General features: G+C 36.8%; 1 protein-coding gene across 1 annotated transcript in view; it reads right to left on the bottom strand.

Moving 5' to 3' along the window:
* LOC126967142 (myosin heavy chain 95F) overlaps positions 1 to 21430 on the bottom strand; it is a 152319-nt gene that overhangs the window by 108301 nt on the left and 22588 nt on the right. Inside the window, exons 2-8 of the mRNA XM_050811579.1 lie at positions 12013 to 12205; positions 9574 to 9647; positions 6977 to 7106; positions 5952 to 6116; positions 4057 to 4319; positions 1751 to 1900; positions 928 to 1184 (exon numbers count right to left, since the gene is read on the bottom strand). Of these exons, the coding sequence (XP_050667536.1) occupies positions 928 to 1184; positions 1751 to 1900; positions 4057 to 4319; positions 5952 to 6116; positions 6977 to 7106; positions 9574 to 9647; positions 12013 to 12199 (1226 nt within the window). The 5' untranslated portion in view covers positions 12200 to 12205. The remainder of the gene's footprint in view (positions 1 to 927; positions 1185 to 1750; positions 1901 to 4056; positions 4320 to 5951; positions 6117 to 6976; positions 7107 to 9573; positions 9648 to 12012; positions 12206 to 21430) is intronic.

Raw genomic sequence — 21430 nt, 5'->3', positions numbered from 1 at the left:
AATTATTTTTATCGTCAAAATGACAACTGGACTATTCAATGTTACTGTCACTGTCACTGTCGTCACCTTGTTACATTGCTAATTTTCAAAACCGAACAATAGTTGAACGTAATTCCAGAAAAACGTACCAAACCACAATCATGTCGAAATTGAGTTAAGAAGGACTGACAAAAAATGGGAGCCCTGCTGTCACTCTTTAAATGACATCATGACTTAGTAGCCCAATCCACATGTTGTATGGAATACACTAATATTTATTAAACTTTACACACAACAACGAATTCCTTAAAATGTGACGTTTGTGGCTTGGGACGTTTTTCAGGAACTACATTCAAGTAACCATAAGAAACCTTTTTATAAAACCACTAGTGGACCCAACAGACGTTGTCCTGTACACACGTCTTAAATTTGAAAAATCTGTCCAGCCGTTAGGAGGAGTTCACTAACATACACATGAGCAGGAGAATTATATTATATGGACGTAATTGAGAATCTAAACCAATCTCAAATTCACTGAAACAAACAAAAAGTCATCAAAATCGGTCCAGCCGTTTAGGAGGTAGTTTAATTGGGAATCTAAACCATTCTTGAATCCACCAGAAGACACACATCAATCTCAAATTCACTGGAACACACAAAAATCTCATCAAAATCGGTCCAGCCGTTCAGGAGGTAGTTCAATTGTGAATCTAAACCATTCTCGAATCCACCTGAAGACACAGAAAGTTTCAATAAAATCGGTCCAGCCGTCTAGGAGGAGTTCAGTGACATACACACGCACACAAGAATTATATATATAAAGATATATAGGCTACAGTGACGGGGTATAGAAATACTCTTAATTTACCAGTTTTGATTTCTACTCGAATGCATCGGATCATAGAGATCTTTGTAATTATGGTCCCCTGGTATCCAAATTTGACTTACATAATAGCAGTGCCTTTCATCCCTCCTCTAGAGCTCTGCATCAATCTTGAAACCAGCGACATTCTCAATTCGCCAGCCTCGATCCCCAACAGGGACGCAGCCGTCTGGAGCGTCCCCTCAGAGTTGGGGCAGACTTTGCATCCCCCTCTGGGTCCGCCCTCTTCCTCAAACTCTATGTTTCCCAAATGCAACACGGCAGCCACTATGCTGTACACGGAAATCTTCTCTTCTTCTGATAGACCAACACGGGATAGTGCCTAAAATAAAAAAATAACTGGTCAGGCTAATATTTTAATATTACTATTTTATACAAAGAATGACAACGAAATAAAACCGGGTAAAGATCTCCCTTCTCTTACTCACTCACTCGCCTCGTCACAAATGCTCTTTCTCTTTCGAATGTTCGTAATATGTGCACCATTGACTGTATGGTTGACTATAAAATGGAAGCCTACTTCAAATTATTTTTATGAAAATAAAGGGCGAGACGAGCAGGACGCTCAGCCGATAGCAACTGATACGCCCTACCCACCACAATGCAGTGGCGCTCAGGTCACCTTGAGACAGAAGATGTTAAGTCTCTTTGACCCAGTAATTTTACTAGCCACGGCGCCCTTCAGATTGAAACACCATTATGTTTACACATTTGTAGTACCCATAATCTAGCCGGCATCCTGTGCAAAGAAGCCTCCTACTGGTGCAAATGCAATTGAACGACAAACAAAAAAGGGAATTTATTTGTGAGAAGCATATATTGTGGTGAAAATAATTTAATATTTAGTTGAAATTGTTCATGATCATATATAAATTATGAAATGTAAACCTGATGTAGTCTCTGGAAGTCCTCAACGTCGTCAAGTATGGGATCTCTCAGGCCGCCTCGTTTCTGATGCTGTTGGCCCATCTGGCTTGCCGATATCTTCTTAGCGGACTGCGGGGTCGTGAAGTATTGGGTGCAACCGTTCTTTAAATACTGAAACAATGAGTAAATATGCGGATTAAAGATAGGTATAGTAAAAGTTAAAAAGTGAAATTCATTCAATCATTCATCATCAGCTGGTAGCCACCGCTGGACAAAGTTCCACCCCAAAGATCATCGGTCCATCTTGTGGAGGCCTACCAACACTGTGTCTTCCGGTACGTGGTCGCCATTCGAGGACTGGTCTGGCGCAACGGCCATCTGTCCGTCGAACTATGTGCCCTGCCCACTGCCACTTCAGTTTCGCAATAATTTGGGCTATGTCAGTGACTTTGGTTCTTCTACGGATCTCCTCATTTCTGATTCGAACTCGTAGGGAAACTCCAAGCATAGCCCTCTCCATTCCCCTCTGAGCGACCATGAGCTTCTCATCAAGCCCATAGTGAGCGATCACGTCTGCGTACTGTAAGTCATCATCACTGGCAACACACACTGATTGAAAACCTTCCTATTCAACAGTGGTATTTGGGACAAGAAGATTTTAAGGTGTTTCCAGAACGTGAAGCGTAAAATATCAAGTCCAAAATCGAATATTTATTTGAAACTTTTGACAGGTTGCATTTTAGCTATTTAACATAAACAAAAGCTTTAACCGGCGAAGACTCGATATATAAAAAATTGTCAAATGGTGCAACACATTTTTTGCTTAACCGGTACTTTAACATGTTTGTTATTGCTAAAGTTAGTTGGTACAACCCACCCTACGATCAAATATGTACTGGGTTAAATCAACGGGCTTAAAAACAGCACGAGAAATACCAACACAAATCAACGTGTGGCCCAAAATCTGTTTAGTACTAAGTCCTTTATAATATATAAATATCCGGACGACCGAGCCTTGCTCGGATTTTTAAGAATGTACAAAACTTGAACAAAAAAAAACTAATAGGACTTCTGGATTCGAACCGGTGTCTTCTACTTTCCTTATCACCCAATTTCCCATCTGAGCTATTAGTCTTGTGTAAATTGGCGAAATTTACCTTTGTATTCTAATGTTATTGCAGCTGTTTCTCATTAAAACACAGATAAAAGCACATTTTTTTTTAAGTTGAAACCTAGCTAGATCGATTTATCGCCCTCGAAATCCCCTGTACATAAAATTTTATGAAAATCGTTGGAGCCGTTTCCGAGATTCAGATTATATATATATATATATATATATATATATATATATATACAAGAATTGCTCGTTTAAAGATATAAGATATTCTAATACATGAACCCACGTCATGTATTTGCTTTAACAACATGATCCCAGAAAATGTTACAAAATTCAAAAGAATTGTTAAAGACATGGGTTACATTTACAGGTTACTACAACATAAATAACTTTCTTAATGTTGACACAGATTGGGAATGGAGCGACTAAAATTAAAAAAAAATAAGCCCGCTGAGTTTCTAGCACCCGTTCTTCTAAAATCTAAGGGATAATTTTCGATTAGGTGGTATTAATCGACTTTCAATGAGTAATTTCAATCCCTATTTTGAATATTATTATTTGAATTTGGTTGAATATTTGCCAACGTACGGACGTTAGAGCTCTTTAGTCGGAGATTCTCATTTTCGATAAAAAATAATATTTTTATCACTATATTGTAATTGTGAATATACATATAGTCAAGATATTCTCGAATATTTATTAATACGTACTGAGTAGACCCCTTTACTGTTTTAGATGTTCAATTCAATCTTACGTTAAAATGTTGTTTATATAGTAAAACTGCATATATAAACAACGAGCTCACCCGACAGACGTTGTATATATACAATAAATAAAATACTGTTTTTAATGAATTTGTCAATAATATTTCATAACATCAAGAATTATTTCGTAAAATATGCTCCCTGTTGTTAAAATGAAATTGTTTCAGAGAAATTATGTCATAGAAAAAACGTCCATATAAAACAAATATTGGCAATAAAAATAATTATGGGTCCCAAATCAAAATAAATCTATCAATGTGGACTAAACTGTACTCCATGAAGTAATCCCCATTAAAATCCGTTCATTAGTTTAGGAGTTCACTGGAAACGAACATAAGGACACTGGATTTATATTATATATTCAGATAGAAGACAGTTTAAATAGAAACTTTTGTTGGGAATCGTACTATTGTAGTAACAAGTTTGTTAAAAATGGATGATCATACCAAATAATCATCAGGTTTCGTTATTTTAAGCGCAGCTCGAAGTTCTTGCGGCGCCCCGGCGCACAGCAGATAGAACACGTGGTAGTTCCTCTCCTCGGCGCTCTGGGTGCAGATCCTGGACTTCTCCAGCAGGTAGTGCGATATGAACCCGCCCACCACCTGGTACTTGGCGCTGAAGTGCACCTCCATGAACTTGCCGAACCGGGAGCTGTTGTTATTGCGCGTTGTCTTCGCGTTGCCAAATGCTTCTAGTATTGGGTTCGCTGGGAATTTAAATTATGTTTTACAATTAAGGCGCTGTGTGTCTCTTTACTTGGCCGACGAAAAGCAATAACGTAATAAAGGTCTTTGCACATTACACCAACTCAACGTCGACTCCACTCCTCCAACTCAACTCACAGTATAGCATTGAAATGTAAGCTTTATGTTGTGTTGCTTAAGAGTGTATTTGTCAACTAGCAAATTGAAAATATACGACGCGGTGTTGACCTATCAACTGTAACCGACCCGTTTGCCACACGTTGTTGACGAATCGGGCACGAGTCTACAATGTGTTTACGACAAGCGGGTTACACGTTGCCATCTCGTCGCCCCAAGAGAGTGGAGAAGAACACGGAATGAAAAGAGTCTTCTTTCCGTGTTAATTGATGTCGAGCTAGTTGACAACGCGCTTCCTACACGTTGACAACGCATGGTCCACTCATTGAGGCCAAGTTGTCCACTGGTGTTGTCGGGTTGATCGTTGATATCTCTAGTTGGAATGGTCCAATGATTGGCGTTGACTCGGTGTAATGTGCGAACACCTTTAAGGTGGCTTTAACTGCGTTGGATTGGACAGGTCGTGCGATTGTGCAAACTTTGGGGGTTTTGTAAAATAGTTAACAACTTTCGTCTGATAATATATTTTTAACAAAATAAAAACGTTACTTTGTGGCACTTTCATAGTCATACAGGAAGTGCTTTACCAACATGAAAACACACCATTTAGAGGTTTTAATCATATCGCCTTAAATGGTGGTATGAATCAACAAGGTTGTTTTATCATATAAACAACATGAAACTTTTTTCTTTAATAAAACACAAGATGTTACAGAGGTGTAAAAATTCTAATGCGGTAATATCTCTCCATTTATCTCTAGTTCAGTTACTTATTTATTTTACAATTCTTAGATGTTTACAATTAAAAATATTTTGTACAGTACTTGACTTTTAACTCTTGTCGGAAAGGGATTCTGTTGCCCACTGCTGCTATTAAAATTTTGTGACATGTGTTTTTTTTAACTAAATTGTCTATTTTCCGAATTGAAAACCTTTAAGGCGCGTTGAGCTCTTTATTTTGTGGCTCTTTCGTTTGTGACTCGCCTAATGTTGGTATAAGAAGCCTCGCATTGATGAAGTCTTCTGTCGTGTGATTTTAATCATACACCGATTTTTATTAATTGTTATGGCTGGTGAATGTTGAACAGACATAAACTTATAATGCCTACTACTCGGCTAAGTCGAGTTAGTAAGTCTTTTGTGGGGCGATGTATATGCTTTTACAACAAGATACCAGAAAATGTTCAAAACAAGAGTATTACGTTACTCAAAAGAATTGTTAAAAAACATTTGTGTGGTAAAGGTTACTATAACATAAATGACTTTCTTAATGATACCACAGATTGGGAATGGAGTGACCGCCCTCAGGCTATTGAATAATAAGTTTAATTGTACAATATTACTTTGTAAACATATTTTTCGATGAAAAAAAAGCCCGCTGAGTTTGTTGCGCCCATTCTTATCAGGTCTGAGGCATTCATTTTGGAAGGGTGGTAGTTTTTGACTTTCAATAAGTAATGTCACATCCTATTTTGAATATTTTTGATATTTTTGACATAACTTGTGTAAGCGCTCACCGTCCAATATCTTCTGCTCGACGGGCCCCGCGCCCTTGGCCCACAGGTCGCACAGATACTTCAGGATGTACTTCGTGGACTCGGTCTTGCCCGCGCCAGACTCTCCCGACACTATGATGGACTGGGACTGCTTCAGTGACTTCATGTCACGGAACGCTTTGTCGGCTGAAACACAATCATCTGTAGTTACTATGCAAAACCTTTGATTAGTCATGATTTAAGTATCTGAATGGCCTGACGTCACCAATATGGCGGCCTATTATTTTCACCTCAACGCGTGGGGATTATACTATAATACAATTAAGAGTAATTTATTTTCTCAAAATAGATTCTCATGGAACAATGACGTCAGTTATACCAATGTCATATAACTCTGAAAATAGGAAATGACCTGGTGGCTGAGCCCAACATTATTGGATAAGTAAAAGCCCATCGTCTCCGCTGGAGAACGCATGGGAGAGGATCGTGGAGTGATAAAGGCATACTCGGGACTATAAGAGGGCCGACACCCAGGTCGTCCTAAGTACAGGTGGATAGACCGGGTGAACGCTGACCTGTGCGAGATGAAAATCATTAATTGGCGTGATGTCGTACAAGACCGACTCTGGTGTCGGCGGCCAAGCCTCACTTTGGGTCGCTGCGCCGCAGAAGTACGTAAGTAGGTAACTGTGTGTATGATTGAGATGCAGCTAATGTACTAAAACTCGATTGAGTATTTTTTTACGATTAATTTACTTTAAACTTACTCAAATGTAAGTCGAAAAGTTCAACGAGTAGTTTTGTTGAAATACTTTTCATAGATTGTATATACGTTTAGAGTGGCAATCAGTGTCTTGCCACTTCATCTTTAACTGCACTCTCGAAACTGGTGGCACATGATAAATTTGATTTGAACTCGATGGAGTTCAAATCTTTGGAAATTAAAGGCGCTTCGAAAAATCTCAACATAAAAATCTCCCAGTAATGTTTTACGCGCTCATTTATATTGCCCTGTGTAAGTGTTCGAGTATTCTAAAGGAAAGTACCGATAGCAAAAACGTGCGGTGGCAGTTCCCCGAGCGACCTGCCCTGGTACTTCTTGATGGTGCTCGGCGAGTACATGTCGGGGATGTCTTCGTATGGGTTCACAGCCAGCAGGATGTTGGCCACGTACGTCTGCAAGTAACACCATACCTTTAGCCTGGACGTCTAAAGTCGTTATAGTAATAGCTATATTTTTTTATGAAAATACCGGACGAGACGAACAGGACGTTCAGCTGATGGTAATTGATATGCCCTGCCCATTACAATGCAGTGCCACTCCGGATTCTTGAAAAGCACAAAAATTATTAGCGGCACTACAATTGCGCTCGTCACATTGAGACATAAGACGTTAAGTCTCATTTGCCCAGTAATTTCACTAGCTACGGCGCCCTTCAGACCGAAACACGGTAATGTTTACACATTACTGCTTGGCGTGGTACCAACAATCTAGCCGGCATCCTGTACTAAGGGGCCTCCCACGGTATCGGCAGATATGTCTATCACAGTCTGTGTTTACTCTATCTATCTAGAAAACCGTAACTACAATCGTCTTCTCGGTTTAAATCTGACAATGCGGCTGTATCGATAAAAACAAGTTGCAAGGCAAAACTTGTTTAGCTGTTGCGCTGATCACTTTACTTGATGGCTATTGAATGAGACAGAGCTGTATATCTCGTTCGGCTTGAGTCTATAATCGAGTCGAGAGTTTACCAAGTTTTTTTTTTCATAAGTACTTTACTTAAATTTACTTAATTTTATCTTTAAACTATGAATATTGTTTCATAATTATATTTTTGTTCATAATTTAATTTTCGTTTGTAAGATTTGATTTTTTATGTTTATTTGCCTAGCAACTAACCCATAGCCGTCTGTGGAATACAGGCGTTGTGGGTAGTTTCACAAAATAAAGCAGACGACCTTTTGGTTCAAAGTTTATGTCTAAGTGTATGATTATTATTTTTGTGTTTGCAAATATGTTTTTGAACCAACAAAATATATTTTATTTCTTTCTTTATATAAATTAGCGCGCTCAAATAGGAAACAAAATTTACCAGAGTACCTTATACACAATTATATCTAATATATAAAATTCTTGTGTCACGGTGTGCGGGACCGAACTCCTCCGAAACGGCTTGACCGATTCTCATGAAATTTTGAGTGCATATTTGGTAGGTCTGAGAATCGGACAACATATATTTTTCATCCCCCTAAATGTTAAGGGTATTTTATTTTTATTTTTATGACATTCTTTTTAAATTTGTTTGATTATGAGTCAGCATTAAAAAATACATACAAATTCAAATTTTCACCCATCTACGATCAACAGTTACTTTTGTATCGCGATTTTAATATCGGCAATACAACGTTTGCTGGGTCAGCTAGTTTATATATATTGTAGGTACTTGTGTTATGTTGTATTTCTTATTTTGACCTCGCCTTGATGAAATTTTACTTCAGTTAGTACACAACGTGTTTTATTTAATCAGTGTAACATATTGCGGTCATTTATTTTAAATATTAAATCACAGAGACTAATAAGAGCTTGCGTAATTCAATGTATTTTTCATTGAAACAAGAAATCCTAATGGCCATATTGTAAATTTTCACGGACGCCTAGCCTAGCTCTAAGTATATGTAAAAACGCTAAAAGTTATCAAATGTCCACGCACATAATATAATCTTATACACATTTATTTCTATGGTTTCACAGACGCGGGTAGCGTCGTATTATAAGTTATGAAATACATTCGTTGTGCCTCATTTACACTATGCTACTATAACTCGCTTGACGTTCCGTAGAGACATCGCTTTATTGCGTGGCTTTCGTCACATTTATATTAACTGGTTGAACTCATACCTGCCGCCGAATTCACAACATACAGAGTTCTTATTGGGTTTGAGGTCTATCTTTTCGAATGGGTGGTAGTTTTTTATGTTCAATAAGTGGTTTTAAAATCTGATTTGAATATGAATACTGATAATAATACCAGTTGGAGGCCCCTTTGCACAGAATGCCGGCTAGATTATGGGTACCACAACGGCGCTTATAACTGCCGTGAAGCAGTAATGTGTACCTAAGCATTATTGTGTTTCGGCCTGAAGGGTGCCGTAGCTAGTGAAATTACTGGGCAAATGAGACTTAACATCTTATGTCTCAAGGTGACGAGCGCAATTGTAGTGCCGCTCAGAATTTTAGTGATTTTCAGAATCCTGAGCGGCACTGCATTGTAATGGGCAGGGCGTATCAATTACCATCAGCTGAAAGTCCTGCTCACCTCGTCCCTTATTCAAAAAAGATTAAGGCGCAGGTGTACAGACGTATGTCAATACATTATGCTGGTATAGATCCGTGCCAACGAAACCAAAAGATGAAATATGTCAGTAAGCTACGTATGACATTTGCGTCATAATATAATTTCAGTACGATTTGTAAGAATTAATACATTATGACAATATTACCTTCCGTTCTGTAAATTACCACATTTTGGTCGCTCAATGTCGCGCGAGCCCGCGCAGTGTAAACGGGGCACGCGGCGCGATCGATATCAGTGCGGCATTCGTAGCAAGGTGAGGTGACTCACGCGATAACAATACTTACGTAAATTTTCCTTTTCTTGTAGCGCAAGAGCATGTTATTCAGTAGTGTAGCTTCGTTCAGAAACATCAGCTCACCTGAAAGGCGAATAAATTATTAACGGTTATAATATTATAGTACATTTAACATTAAAAGTAGTTGAAATTTTAAACGCTTTCTGATCAAATAGTTCTTACTGGATGTCACCTTGTTGTGGTTATTCGACTATACAATTCATAATATTTTAAAGATTGCATTATAGAGTTATTTTTTTTACTAATTAATGAATAGCAGAGTTAACCTATTTCATCATTGTCTAATACTGTCTTTTGTTAATTGCCATTTAGAATCTTGTCCGACATTGTTAAAAAGAATGTAGGCAATTATTGACGACCGATATAGCCAAATGGTTAGTGACCCTGACTACTAAGCTAGAGGTCCCGGGTTCGAATCCCGGTAGGCGCAATCATTTATATGATGAATATGGATGTTTGTTTCCGAGTCATGGATGTTTGTATGTATTTATGTATGTTTAAGTAAGTATATTGTATTAAATATATCGTTGTCTTGTACCCACAGTACAGGCTATGCCTAGTTTGGGACAAGATAATTTGTGTAAGAGTGTGTCAATATTATTATTATTATTATTATTATTATTATTATTATTATTATTATTATTATTATTATTATTATTATTATTATTATTATTATTATTATTATTATTATTATTATTATTATTATTATTATTATTATTATTATTATTATTATTATTATTATTATTATTATTATTATTATTATTATTATTATTATTATTATTATTATTATTATTATTATTATTTAATTAAATATATTAATTTTCAATACAATTTAATACAATAATAAGTTAGATTCGTCTTCTCATCTAAGCAAACTTTCATTCTGTCAGATTTACACTAACCCGTGACCCCGATAAGGATTGAGTGATAACTTAATAAATTTTTAAGTATCGAGTATAGCTCATTTGAATTTGTAAATTATTTGTAGTACGAAAAATTACAACTTCAAAATTTACTCACAAGTTTTCACTTTAAGAATCTAAAGTTTTCGCATCACGTATTTTGTAACCTAACAACACGTTTAACATTTTTGGCGATAGTAAATAATTAAATATTACCTATATAAGAATAATAACAGAAGGTGCTATTAATGAAGACGAATAACTTTGATTTATCAACCAATACATGAAATTACTGAATTTTATTGTGAAAAAAGTAAGTTCGATTTCTAGGAAGTTTGTTTACAGATTAAAAAAAAAAGATTTGAAATAAAAAATTATGAAAAGTGGAAACAAGGAAAATTAATAGTTTACTATGATGAAACTTACGCCTATCACAGTTATAAACTTAAGAAATATTGGCTACAGCCTCCATCATAAGGGGAATAATAAAATATCGTCAGGCAAAATGATGATGATGAAATGAACAGAAAAAGAAACATGAATTGGTTACATGACACAGAACTTTACAAAATCATACCTATTTGCCTTGTCAATAAAAAAAACAACCTTCAATGCATGAAACTTTATGGAAAAAATGTTTATGTAAGAGCAAGGCCAGATTTTAAAGCTTCCGCCGTATAACTGTGACCTGAATGTAATTGAACTGATATAGAGTTTGGCTAAAAGAAAAATAGCCCAAAACAAGCAGAAACTTAGGAATTCCAGGTAAACAAATGGGGAACTTTATAAAATAATGTTTTAATAGTGTCACAGCCAATGATTGGATAAAATGCACAGATAACGCTATTATTGTAGAAAGTAAATAAAAAGTAAAGAACAGGATAACCGAAACGGAGTTGGAAACCTTAATCATTTTTGTGCAATATGATGATACTGACAGTGATTTTACAACTGATTGTGACTAATTTAAATACGAAAAATAAGAAATGTTTATCTTCAACGATTCCAGTATTAAACAAGTTTTCAGCGTATATCAATGTTGACACCTATAAGATTTTAGAATTTGTCGGTAAATAAAAAATAAATAAAAATTGTTGTTTGGTGTTTATACTGTGTGTGCCGCTCTACAGAAGGTGTCAAGAAAATATTAATAGGTATTTCTAGCTTCAGCTAGTTTATCCAATTTGACTTTTTTTTTTAAATACGGGATGGGGAGAGGTGAGGCAACCTCCCATGGACATCCGCAACAACAGGTGTCAAGAGATTCGTTGCCGGTCTTTAAGGTGGGAGTATGCTCTTTTCGGTTCGGGAAAACCGCAGCTGGTATATACCACTTGATTCCTCAAAGTGGCTGTGCGAGGCAGAGCTGTCTTGCAAAACGCGCGGTTGTGGAATGCCAGACGTCAACGTGATGTGTGGGTGGTATTTTGCACGTAATATCCTGTGGTGGAATTCGGCCTGGACTGGACTGGTAAGAGGCTATAGTGATGCGGGTGCCGCTCGTCGCTCAATAAGCGGGTACTTACAGTTGTCGTCGACATCCTTGGCGGGATCCCCGGCAGGGAAGATGTCGTCGAAGTTGACAGTGCGGCGCGGGTGCTTGTTGTCCAGCGGGAACACGTCGCACTCCTCCCCCATCAGCTCCTGCAGCCGCGCCAGGATGAACCCTTCGCCGCCGTCGCGCACCCATACCAATTGCTTGTCCATTGTCATCCTTCACTGGAAACGTATATGGTATTATTACAAAAATAATAATTTAAACATGGTTTAGACACGTTAAAACAGAGAGTCCGCGGCCTAACATTAAGGGGATCTTAAATGGAGTTTATCTTTTTCTATTACAAAACTTTAGCAAGTGTCAGAGAAAAATTTAAAGAACGAAACGCAATTTTTGTCTGCTGTCATCTATCTGAAGCATCATATACCTAATATAAATCTTCCATATGAATATGATCTATCCGTTAGACACATCTTGAACAAGCTTCGACTCGTGTTTAAATATAATGCAATGTCTAAAGATTGTTAAACGCTAAATAACAGAAAGACACAGTTTAGTTTAGTTTTCAACACTTTTTGTAAAAAAAATAATATTTTTTATTAATTCCAATAATTTATGCACACGTACTACAGGATGTTAATAATGACAGGATACATTGTGCAAAGTATTCCAAACGACGAAAATAAATAATTAATGTTAATTTTTCGCGGTAATTATCGTTTCAGTCGTATTTACACTGGTATTAATTAAATATATGATACTCGCGCAAAGAACACCTGCTGATCATCTTAACCTAAACAGTACGGTTTTCAAGGACATTTCTTCTACATAGCTTCTTCTTTGTTGTGTTTCTAGAACGACACTACATGGATTATTTCAAAAAAACGCGCGGCGTTTTAATATTTGCTGTGCCTGCAATCTTCCCAAATCGGCAGTGCCTCACGGCACTAGATTTTTCAGATACACCAAAACCGAGTGCGCCGTACGGCACCCCACTCCCTCGCCAAGTTCTGAACCTTATTTTGTTAATGCGCGCCGCGATCAGAGAGCGCCGATTGCCTAATTTAAAGATCCTTCGATTCTTTTGGTCTTACTAGAGAGTATAGACGGCTTTGGAGTGTAGCAATCGTCACCATATATAAAATAAATTTAAATGTAAACTTTCTCCCTGCATCTTCTTTTTATAAAGCCTTTACTCGGGATATTTGTAGATACAAATTCTCCTCTCCTGTCCATCACATTTCATTTTTTCGAATTGGAATTGCGTTTGTAACTAATTCAAACGTTATTTGGCAAACATGCAGCAAAATATATTAAATACAAACAAATAACTTAAAGACTGCATAAATGCTCATGAATATTGAATTACACGTCATAATAGCCTCAAGAGTTACCTAAGCTATTGTACTTGAGTGTGAAGGCATTGTTACACTTGTAAGACATGTATTTATACATAGTAATGAAGATGACACATACTATACAAGTTTACTTATTCACTAAATAAACAGTGAGATGAATATTGTTGAAGAAACAAAAAGGAAACGAAGAATCTCGATCAGTGGCGTAGCGTGCTTTGGCGGAGCCCGGTATAAAAAATTGCTTGGGGGCCCTTATGAAGGGTAAAGATAAAATTAAAAGAAATACTTATTCATCATCTCCAATATTTTTACAAACAAGTAAATATACGCTCTGCTCACAGACAGATGGCCGTATGGGCAGTAAAGTTCTCGAATAGCGACCACGTACTGGAAGACGCAGTGTTGGTAGGCCGCCTACAAGATGGACCGACGATCTGGTCAAAATCGCCGGAATACGTTGGATGAGGGCAGCGCAGGACCGATCGTCGTGGAAATCTATGGGGGAGGCCTTTGTCCAGCAGTGGACGTCTTCCGGCTGATGATGATGATACACTCTCCTTGCTTTTTTTTAGGCAAGCAGCAAGTTTTTATTAATTTTTGCTTACGCACCTCTGGACCCCCCGTATAATTGATACGGCAGCTACGCCCCTGGTCTCGATTCAACGATAAAACTCTAAAAGGTGAAACACCCATGAATCGGATAGTATATAGGTGCTTACATTTGATTTTACCTAGTCCCCGCGCGTTGAGATTGGTACAGACCGCCATATTAGTGACGTCAGGACTATACACTTCAAAAGTAATGTTTACAAACTGCTTCTGTCGTCATAACTGCAGACGTTAATATCACAACTTTGATGATGTTGCGCGTTCACTCTTTGTTGTTACCGTACACGGTGTTCATGTACTTATATTAACTACATGATTTACACAACTTAGAACAGATTAAGAAGTAAATTTATTGAAGTAGGCGTTACTTTGCGAATATCCATAACTATCCAAATGTTTTAATAGAGATAAAGAAGTTATCATTAATCGTTAATTGCCGTTTTCATTAACGTATCTCTAGTTACGGATACATTGCTGTCACTGTTTAATGACAAGATCTTATCTATCCACAGTTATGTCCAGTACAGTTTGTCCAATGCTTTGTGTCGATAGGTTATTGAAATGTAAGTAAGCGTAAAAGGATAGATTTGTCTTACCTCTAGTAAGTTATACTAAGGATAGATAGGTTATTGAAAACGGTCGCATATTGTTAAGGTGGTAGCTAGTTACTGATAGTTTTACTGTTAACCCTTAGATCATTCATACGTCTACATAGAATGTCATAGCTGTGAAAACGTCGCAAAAATGAGCATAATAAATTATTTTCGAATGATACATTATTTTTAATTTATTTTATAAAGCTATTATTAATCATAACGTTGATGAATCACACTGGTGCAGGTGGGGTGGTACTTGTTGCCGCGGTGATACGATACATTGCGGTATTACCCCAACAATTGACATATAAATAAATGTGGACCTCAAAATGTTCCTTGATGTGCACCATTGAGAATCGAAATGCACATTCCGTAACATATTCAAATATTAACTAATCGTTTTATCGATATGTATTTATTTTTCATCTATAAGTTAACTTTTTAGAACGCGTTTCGCTATAGTTAAGATAAACTAAAACAATACAACGATATAAAAGAAAGTATGTAATTAAACCATAAGAGATTTCTATGTAAAAACCTTTTATTTAGTTACTACATATGGGTATGCTTCTAATAACGTACATGAGAATTATAATCTCTTTCATCAATGAAACATTGAGGAACTAAAGCATAGTTACATGTCAATAATTGACCGCTACACTGTTCTATTGACTATAACAATGTAGACCATATTTTATTAAACACAAAATTTTAACTCTTACTTCAATTTACATCCTAGAAGCATGTAAATTTGTTAAAAAACTTTCGGACTTATACTCAACACTACGAAATAATAGAAATTTAAACAAATTAAAAATTCCCCAAACAAGTATGTCATTGGTGTCATCGAGCCCTCACCACATGGCAATAAAAATTTATAATCACATCCCAAACGAAATTAAAAATAAAGAGAAGCCTTCTCTATTTAAAAGACATCTTAAAACTTTTAGTTACAATATAGTATAAGTATGTAAAAAATGTATAAGACTTATTTATTTTATGTATAACGTTGCTGTGCCCTTGCAGGGCGTCACATATTGTCTACCCATTAATGTACCAACCATCCTACTGTAAAAATGTGACTTGCAATAAAATATTTTGATTTGATTTGAAAACTCAAATGAGGGTATTGTGAAAAACGAAATAATAATGTAGGCGACTGAATCATAAAAACTTTGTAAACAAACAAAAAACAAGTTGCGCAACACCCTCCCGTATCATAAAAACATTTCGCAGAGCTCAAACGTAACTACTAGTAACAAGCGGAACGTAATTATTCCGTAGCGATCTCGCTTTCGTGACGAGCGCGTGAGATTTAGTGTCAGTTATGTAATTTATGGCCGGCTATTAACTATATTTATTATAACATTGTTACGAGGTAACCTGCTGGCTATAAACACAATTTAACATAAAAATCTTACTATACCTTACAAATTAACTTGGTATTAAGTTATAACTGAGAATAAACCAAGAATATGCAAAATGTTGACTTTATCACTGACAACACTGTCAATACAAATGATAATTCTGAAATTTTCCGAATGTCTTGTGAAAACCTTATACGTCCCAAAGAGGATGTAAGTACTACGTAATAAGAGGCGGGGCTGACTAAGTAAAAATTGAAATTTAGTTTAGTATGAAATTTGCAGTGTTTTGACATATATAGTCCAATGCTATCTGTCAATAGGTTATTGAAATGTAAGTCAGCGTAAAAGGATAGATTTGTCTACATCTAGTAAGTTAAACCAAGGATAGATAGGTTATTGAAAACGGCCGTAAAACGTAGTGGATTTCAGCTATCTCGGTTTTTTACAAGATTATAGCCTTTATCTGTCAATATATCAGTGACTTCACGTTTCATACAATCGCGAGTGAATCGCTTTTTCTTAGACAGTTTCGATAGGTTGATACGTCCCAATAAACAAATCGTGCATATTTTATATTAAACTTAATCAAAGAGGCGACCATATAGAATTAAAGCTTGTAAAGAAACACCAGGCGGTACCCTAATAAAAGTAGAACGATGTGAGTCAGCTGCGGCCGTTACGGTTGGTGACGACGAGAACAAAACCAAACGCCCTCAACTACAACTGTACCACTCAATACAACACGGCGCTAATCGACAAAAAACAGATGCTTTCGATTCGGTTTGTTCTTGATTACGTAGTATAGTTAGCCGACGTTAAAAATACTGAAAATTATTTGCTCCAGCCGCTCGTTGTATCTTATATCTTTAAACGAGCAATTCTTGTATATATATTATCTGAATCGCGGAATGGGGTAAATTGAACCTTGTCGAATTTAACCCCCAGAAGACTCAAGATTGCGCGTTTACCACAAAAAAAAACCCATTTGTCGTATCACCGCTCTTCGACAACACTTCCCTAAAAGCCTCGCCTAGTATCGGAATACTGGGTCTCGAAATCTCGAGCGATTGCCAATTCCGTGGCCATCTAGAGGGCAAAGCCAAATTGGCTTCAAAGAAACTGGGCGTCATTAATAGAGCACGGAAATACTTCAAGCCGGCCCACATTCAAGCGCTCTACAAAGCGCAGGTCCGGCCACACATGGAGTATTGCTGTCATCTCTGCTCTGGCGCACCCCAGTATCAGCTCGATCCATTTGACCGCGTGCAACGCAGAGCAGCTCGAATTGTCGGGGACCCAGTACTCTGTGAACGGCTGGATCACTTGGCGTTGCGAAGAGAGTTGCGTTGGCGTACCGGATTTTACACGGGGAGTGTTCCGAAGAGCTGTTTAACCTAATTCCTACCGCCGAATTCCACCTTCGCACGACACGCCACAAGTTAGGATATCATCCTCACCATCTGGATGTGTGGCGGTCCTCCACAGTGCGGTTAACAAGGAGCTTTCTTCCACGTACTACAAAGCTGTGGAATGAACTTCCTTGTGCGGTGTTTCCGGGACGATACGACATGGGTACCTTCAAAAAAGCGAGTACACCTTCCTTAAAGGCCGGCAACGCTCCTGTGATTCCTCTGGTGTTGCAAGAGAGTGTGGGCGGCGGTGATCACTTAACAACAGGTGACCCGTACGCTCGTTTGTCCTCCTATTCCATAAAAAAAAGTTGGTAAGTATATAATTAAGTACTGAAGCCTAATTACAAATATTCACCTATATAAGATTAAAAATTAAATAAGATTAAAAATTAAGCTACAATAACATTAGAATACAAAGGTAAATTTCGCCACTATATACAAGACTATGATAGCTCAGATGGGACATTGGGTGACCCCGGTTCGAATCCAGATGTCCTATTAGATTTTTTTCTGTTCAAGTTTTGTACATTCTTAAAAATCCGAGCAAGGCTCGGTCATCCAGATATTAAGAACTAGCTGAACCGACAGACGTTGATCTGTTCATAATAAAAAAAAAACTCTAGCGGATGGAATTTTGGAAAATCCGTCGTTAGCTGACCTCTACTCGGTGAAAAGAATATTCCTACCAAATTTCAAGTCTTTAGCTGTAATGGTTCCAGAGATATCGCGATGAGTGACTATATACGTGGAAATCTCTTATATATATATAAATTACGTGACACGTTGTTTGTCCGTGATGGACTCCTTAACTAATGAACGGATTTTAATGGGGATTACTTCACGGAGTGCAGCTTAACCCAACTTGAGAGATAGGATAGTTTTTATTACGATTTGGGACCCATAAATATTTTAATTTCCAATATTTGTTTTGTATGTACATATTTTCTATGAGAGAATTTATTGACGCACGGTTTGACAGTTCTGCTGTGAAACAATTTCATTATAGTTAACACAGGGAGCAATGACGACAGTGACAATGACATATTTTACAAAATAATTCTCGGTGTTATGAAATATTATTTACAAATTCATAAAAAAACAGTACTTTATTTATTATGTGCAGAACAACGTCTGTCGGGTCAGCTAGTATATATATATATATATATATATATATATATATATATATATATATATATATGTTCAGGCGTCTAAAAACATGCACGGCGGTACTTCAAAACACGTCAATATTTTTCTAACATTACCCACAATGTTGTGGTTGGAGCTGTCACATTGATTTTATAGACACGTAATGGTTGTTGCTCGCATCATTCTTTATAAGAAACTTCTATTGTAATTAACGAGTACTTACACTAAACCGTTTTCTACGGTATGTATTCGGTATTATCATTTTAAATAAGTACTCCAGTGTACGAGTAACGTACATATATATAGATTAAGAAGACTTAACAACCAAATAAAAATATCAAACCCAGGTTGTTGGAATCGGTGTAAATGGCTCAACGAACGAGCCATCACCAAAACAAGGCCGAGGAAAGTACAATTCGAGAGACAAAGCGCATGAACGTGGCGTAAATAAACGAAGGAGATTACCGGCGGCATAAATAGTGAAAGCTGGATCCCAATTGCAAGGAACGGTTTCTAAAAGGCCACTGAGTAACGGCGCTTCGATTTACAGAAGCCTCATTTTATCAATTAGACTTTGCATCTTGAAGATATATTCGGCGCAAACACGTGTTTTTTAGGACACACATTACATAAAACTATTCATCATCTTGTTATGTATAACTATTTATATTTTTTGCCAGAGCGGGGCATCTGCGGAATTCAATACTAAAAAAGTGTGTGTGTGTGTACTTATATTTGCACGCAAGAGGTTATACTTCTTTGGCGTAATGAAGCAAAAATGCTTAAAATGATTTATTCCTCGTGTTATTCTATGTTTTTAGAAAGAACAACTTTGTAAAAATCTTGCGAAGATGGCTTTGAAAATTAGTTATTAAATAATGAATACGGCTGCATGGGCTTGAACCCTTTGCCTATCAAATAACGCCTAATAATGGACGAAGAACACAAAAACATACCAAATGACGCAAACGTCAGAAAATTTTAGGAACTAACTTCAACCTCTTTACTTTGGTGTTACAGAGATGCGCGCGCATCTTTAATTCCACTCTCATAATTTTTTATAACGCCCCTAAAGAAGTATGACTTCGAAAAGATTTGTGTTTTAAATTTTTTTAATATATAAGATAGAATAATACAAAATAAGCAAAATTCTATACAGAAAATAGTTACATAGGGCACGGCTTACTAAAAATTTACTGCGTACTTTTGTATTTGTCGGCTGAACAAAGTTTCAAAATATCCGGTCTTCTTCCCGGTAGGCTGGCTTCCGAGGCGCCTTTTGAGCCGGGAAAAGTACATTTTAAAATATCGTTTGTCTGTTTGCAAAAGCAGGACTATATCGGTCTCGCTGGGGACACCGGAACAGACTGCCAGAAAGCGGGACTGTACCGCCCAATAAACCAACCATACGTCATATTATGGTCTTGTTAGTTATGTATAAAAACATGAAATTCATTCACAATAATCGTTGCAAGCAAAGATTGCTTTACGATAAAACATCGAATGACTTCCGTGAGCATGTCGTAAGCATATCTAACGTTAGCGGCCCGTTTCAACAGGCAATAGTGCCTAAGCTCGAACACTTCATGCTACTTTAGATCGCATTAACCGCAGAGAACACGACATAACGATGCGGAAGAAATAATGAAGACCAATTAAATGAAAGGGACATCGAAAGATTAACTATCATTTTAGAATCAATACCCTCTAAAAATGCGGGCAACGTAGAATAGTAATTAACAGACTTTAAATATGCAGCCATTTTTTTATGGACTGAAAAGCAACAGAATTATAACATTTTAAACTTTTCAAAAATCCTGCCTATAATTAAGGCCATAATAATAACTAAGAACATAAAATTAGTAAAGGAATATTACCAGTGGTGGGGGCAGAGTAGTGGCCATTGGCCAGGGGTGCCTAACGACTTATGAATAAAATTGTGAATACTTTGTACTTTTACAAAAACAAAATTTTATGAACGATGCGGGACTCGAACCCAAGTCCTCCGGCTCTCCGTGCCGGAGTAGAAATTATTGAAATTTGTCAATAATTTGCTATTTCGTGGTATGATTTTTGACTCAAGGCTCTAACCTTTGTAATCTGTGGCATATTCAAAAGATTCACCCAGCCGAGGAAAATATGTTCTCCAATAAGCTGCACCACACATAAAAAGCTCAAAAGGGGTCACTTAACACAAATTTCTATGCATAATTAAACAAATTTATATGATTTAATTAGCAATTTATGTCTAATAGCCGCATTTTACCAGGTAAAATGCGGCCCAGTCAGCCATCTGATTTATTTAAATTTTCTCTTAAATAAATGAATCTATTATAGCACGAATATCCACAAGACCAGGTCATCTCACGCATTAAAAAACAAATACACAATGCACGATATGTGTAGGGACTTGTCCCACATTGTTTTATAGAACAAAGCCTTTGGTAGCAACCTGCATCTAAAGTCCCACGCAATTCCTACACAACTATGCAAGGTAATTAGATAAAAAGTAATTACGACCTTGACATTAAATACATAAAGAGATAAAGGTCATGTCCATGTAACTGTTTCATATAGTTTCATTAACTGCATATTGAAGTATTTGTAGGTTAGTAGTATTGTATAAATTCAAATTCAAATATTTTTATTCAAAATAGGATGTGAAATCACTTATTGAAAGTCAAAAAAAAACTACCACCCATTCCAGAATGAATGCCTCAGTCCTGAGAAGAATGGGCGCAACAAACTCAGCGGGCCTTTTTTTTTCATCAAAAATATGTTAAACAATTAAAGTAACATTGTACAATTAAACTTATTATTTAATAGCCTGAGGACGGTCGCTCCATTCCCAATCTGTGGTATCATTAAGAAAGTCATTTATGTTATAGTAACCTTTACCACACAAACGTTTTTTAACAATGCAATATTATAGCCATTGTAAAATACTCCATTGATTGA

The sequence above is a fragment of the Leptidea sinapis genome, chromosome 12, assembly GCF_905404315.1.
Source record: "Leptidea sinapis chromosome 12, ilLepSina1.1, whole genome shotgun sequence".
NCBI lineage: Eukaryota > Metazoa > Arthropoda > Insecta > Lepidoptera > Pieridae > Leptidea > Leptidea sinapis.
This window is presented reverse-complemented; position numbering and strand designations above follow the sequence as displayed.